Source organism: Sander vitreus, chromosome 17 (genome assembly GCF_031162955.1).
Source record: "Sander vitreus isolate 19-12246 chromosome 17, sanVit1, whole genome shotgun sequence".
Classification (NCBI taxonomy): domain Eukaryota; kingdom Metazoa; phylum Chordata; class Actinopteri; order Perciformes; family Percidae; genus Sander; species Sander vitreus.
The window spans coordinates 32,686,992-32,691,991 of record NC_135871.1 but is presented as its reverse complement, the minus strand read 5'-3'; the positions used below and the strand labels follow the sequence as shown (position 1 = coordinate 32,691,991).

The window sequence follows — 5,000 nt, the reverse complement described above, 5'->3', positions numbered from 1 at the left end:
GCTTAAAGGACATTTCTAGCGCAAAATGAACCTAGGGGTTAATAACATATGTGCACGTAGCTCGACCCAGGACTAGGTGGAGTGACATCAAGCTGGGAGGAGGCCTCGGGAAGACCCAGGACTAGGGTGGAGGGACGTCCAGCTGGGAGAGGCCTCGGGGAATACCCAGGACTAGGTGGAGGGACATCCAGCTGGGAGGAGGCCTCGGGGAAGACCCAGGACTAGGTGGAGGGACGTCCAGCTGGGAGGAGGCCTCGGGAAGACCCAGGACTAGGTGGAGGGGACGTCCAGCTGGGAGGAGGCCTCGGGGAAGACCCAGGACTAGGTGGAGGGACGTCCAGCTGGGAGGAGGCCTCGGGGAAGACCCAGGACTAGGTGGAGGGACGTCCAGCTGGGAGGAGGCCTCGGGGAAGACCCAGGACTAGGTGGAGGGACGTCCAGCTGGGAGGAGGCCTCGGGGAAGACCCAGGACTAGGTGGAGGGACGTCCCAGCTGGGAGGAGGCCTCGGGAAGACCCAGGACTAGGTGGAGGGCACGTCCCAGCTGGGAGGAGGCCTCGGGGAAGACCCAGGACTAGGTGGAGGGCACGTCCAGCTGGGAGGAGGCCTCGGGGAAGACCCAGGACTAGGTGGAGGGACGTCCAGCTGGGAGGAGGCCTCGGGGAAGACCCAGGACTAGGTGGAGGGACGTTTCAGCTGGGAGGAGGCCTCGGGAAGACCCAGGACTAGGTGGAGGGACGTCCCAGCTGGGAGGAGGCCTCGGGGAAGACCCAGGACTAGGTGGAGGGACGTCCAGCTGGGAGGAGGCCTCGGGGAAGACCCAGGACTAGGTGGAGGGACGTCCAGCTGGGAGGAGGCCTCGGGGAAGACCCAGGACTAGGTGGAGGGACGTCCAGCTGGGAGGAGGCCTCGGGGAAGACCCAGGACTAGGTGGAGGGACGTCCAGCTGGGAGGAGGCCTCGGGGAAGACCCAGGACTAGGTGGAGGGACGTCCAGCTGGGAGGAGGCCTCGGGGAAGACCCAGGACTAGGTGGAGGGGACGTCCAGCTGGGAGGAGGCCTCGGGGAAGACCCAGGACTAGGTGGAGGGACGTCCAGCTGGGAGGAGGCCTCGGGGAAGACCCAGGACTAGGGTGGAGGGACGTCCAGCTGGGAGGGAGGCCTCGGGGAAGACCCAGGACTAGGTGGAGGGACGTCCAGCTGGGAGGAGGCCTCGGGGAAGACCCAGGACTAGGTGGAGGGACGTCCAGCTGGGAGGAGGCCTCGGGGAAGACCCAGGACTAGGTGGAGGGACGTCCCAGCTGGGAGGAGGCCTCGGGGAAGACCCAGGACTAGGTGAAGGGACTTTCAGCTGGGAGGAGGCCTCGGGGAAGACCCAGGACTAGGTGGAGGGACGTCCAGCTGGGAGGAGGCCTCGGGGAAGACCCAGGACTAGGTGGAGGGACATCCAGCCGGGAGGAGGCCTCGGGGGAGACCCAGGACTAGGTGGAGGGACGTCCAGCTGGGAGGAGGCCCCGGGGAAGACCCAGGACTAGGTGGAGGGATTATATCTCCAACCTGGCCTGGGAACGCCTCGGGATCCCCCAGTCGGAGCTGGTTAATGTGGCTCAGGAAAGGGAAGTTTGGGGTCCCCTGCTGGAGCTGCTACCCCTGCGACCCGACCCCGGATAAACGGACGAAGATGGATGGATAACAAAGCTCAAAATATCACCACACTTCAACAGTAGCATCATGAGTACTACATGTAAACCCAAGCATTGAGTACTTTGTAAGTGTACAGATAGATAGATTATAAAGACTGTAGTGTTCACGTATACAAGCAGGCGCCATCTTGGAACACAGTCACGACCAGTCGAACGATGAACGCTGTGTTTGAGCTCTGTGATTGGTTACTGGTTGCACGGCGTTCAAGCGATAGCTTGTTTAAAGCTAAGATGCTGTCGATTAGCCTGAAAACCCACCCCAGAGAACAGTTAGCGCCAGCATCGTCCTTTAACTTGTACAGATACCCAACGGTACCTTTTGTTTTGGTAGCCTACTTTCGCTCTGTAATAACTAAAAACATTTTTTAGTTTATTATTCATCATGTCATATTTTGTTATTTATTCAGAACAAAGCCCGTCCCTACAACCTCTGTTACGCCGCTGCTGTACATACAACATCGCCGACCGATTTATTGATCCTCAGAAAATGAATTTCAAATAAGAAAACATTACACTTTCATAAGGTTTTGAACACCGGCTGCTTCACACCGTTACAAATCCCCGATAAAGGCTTCTAAGACCAGCGGAAGGAGATCCGCCGATTCCCTGCAGGGTTGTGCAAAAAGGAACTACTTAACAAATGTTAGAGATGCACCGATTACAACTTTCTAACCACTTCACAGCACACACACATACACACATACACACACACACACACACAGACACACACGCACACACATACACACACATACACACATTACACACACACACACACATTTCACATACACACATTACACATTACACACACATACACACACAAACAAATACACATACACACACACACACACATACACATACACACATTACACACATTACACACACATTACACACACATACATTACATACACACACATTACACATTACACACACATTACACACTACAACACATACACACATATAAACATTACACACACATTACACACACATTACACACATTATACACACATAATATTACACTACATATTACACACATACATACATTATATACATACACATTACACACATTACACACACATTACATATTACACATTACACACATTACATACATACACACACAGCACACACACACACACATTACACACATATATTACATACACATTACTACATTACATATTACACACATACATTATTACACACACATACACACATTACACACACATTACATTACTACATATTACACATTACACACATACACACACATTACACACATATACACACATATTACTACACATACATATATACATACATTACACACATACATTTACATTACATTACACATACATTACTATACACATACACACATTACACACACATTACACACACACATTACACACACACATACACACACATATACATTACACACACATTACATACACACACACACACATTACACACATACACACACACACACATTACACACACATACACACACATATTACACATTACACACACATACACACATTACACACACATTACACACATACACACATACATTACACACACATTACACACATTACACACACATTACACACATGTATCGTCTATCTTTCCTTTAATAGAACATGTGTTGAACAGATGATGGATCACTATAAAACAGAACTCTATCAATGACTCCTGGTGGGACATTAACACATCTAAAGAGCAACGTCAGAACCATTTCCTTCTTTTCTCATCAGATATCAACTAAAGAAATGTGATTCTGGTTTTTGAGGTCGTTCCCTCCACGTCCTACTTCCTCCGTGCAGGTGTTGCATATTGCAGACGTGTTATGTTCTGCACACACGCTGAAGAATGTCCAAACAGCTGACATGTTGCAGGTTAATGCACGAGGTTCCTACATGTGGGAGAATAGCGCGACACGTGGCGGAGACGTTGAGAGAAAGAGACGCTGTGCGACCGTGCCTGGCGGCCGTGCTGTGGCGGCTGTGCTGTGGCGGCCGTGCTGTGAGCGGCCGTGCTGCTGGCGTGCCGTGCTGTAGCGTCCATCGGTGGCATCGGCGTGGCGTCTTGGTGGCGTCCGTGCGGTGGCGTCCGTGCGGTGGCGTCCGTGCGGTGGCGTCCGTGCTGTGGCGTCCGTGCGGTGGCGTCTGAGCGGTAGCGCTCTGGTGGCGTCGTGTAGCGTAGGGTCCGTGCGGTGGCGGCCGTGCGGTGGCGTCGCGTGTGGCGGTGTCGTCTGTGCGGTGACGTCCAGTGTGTGCGTCGTCCCTGAGAACTGTAACTGATATACCTTATGATGTCAGTTAATTGGAGCGTTGACCAGCATGACATCACCATGTGTCAGACTGACCTGCAGCTCGCCGGGTCATGGCCGAGCACGTGAACACCGGCCGGTCTATCGCTGCATCTCTAATGTTAATATTACAGCTTTCCTTGATGTAGCATCACCATCTGGTTTGAAATGTTTCCTCCAGATGCTGCTGCTCCAGATGCAAGCTGCTGCTCCAGATGCTGCTGCTCCAGATGTTGCTGTGGAGGCTGATGTTGAAGACTGACTTCCTTCCTTTAGAGGAGAACAACATGGAGCTGGACCAGAACCCAGAGGAACACGTGGACCGACACCAGGTCTCAGAACTGCTCGTCTGTGGAAACATCAGACCCTTCTATCTCCTCGTACATCTTATAGAAGTTATCTTATGTCTGAATAGAAATTAGTAAATATCCCCAAAATATTAGATTAACCTTCTTTTTATATTTTTAACTTTTATTTTTATTTATTTTTCTTCCTTTTTATATCACACATTTTCAGTTCTATACTGTTTAGTTTCTGCCTCACTATATTCTAAATAGTACAAAAGTGAGGCAAAAACTGTTCTGTCTGTCTCTCTGCCTGTCTGCCTGTCTGTCTCTCTGCCTGTCTGTCTGTCTGACTGTCTCTCTGTCCTCATGTTGTTGTGTGAACTGTCTGTCTGCCTGTCTGTCTGACTGTCTCTCTGTCCTCATGTTGTTGTTGTTGTTGTTGTGTGAACTGTCTGTCTGACTGTCTCTCTGTCCTCATGTTGTTGTTGTTGAACTGTCTGTCTGCCTGTCTGTCTGACTGTCTCTCTGTCATACACACATTACACACACATTACACACACATACACATTACACACACACATTACACACACACTACACACACACATTACACACACACATACACACATTATACACACATTACACACACACTACACACATGTATGTCTATCTTTCCTTTAATAGAACATGTGTTGAACAGATGATGGATCACTATAAAACAGAAC

The 5,000-nt window shown here is 50.5% G+C and overlaps 1 protein-coding gene across 3 annotated transcripts in view; it reads left to right on the top strand.

Annotated features, from left to right (window-relative positions):
• ncaph2 (non-SMC condensin II complex, subunit H2) overlaps positions 1-5,000 on the top strand; it is a 29,430-nt gene that overhangs the window by 13,376 nt on the left and 11,054 nt on the right. The window contains exon 9 of one of the 3 annotated variants that reach the window (XM_078273522.1): positions 4,207-4,224. In XM_078273522.1, the coding sequence (XP_078129648.1) occupies positions 4,207-4,224 (18 nt within the window). The other 2 variants (XM_078273521.1, XM_078273523.1) reach the window with 2 other exon arrangements.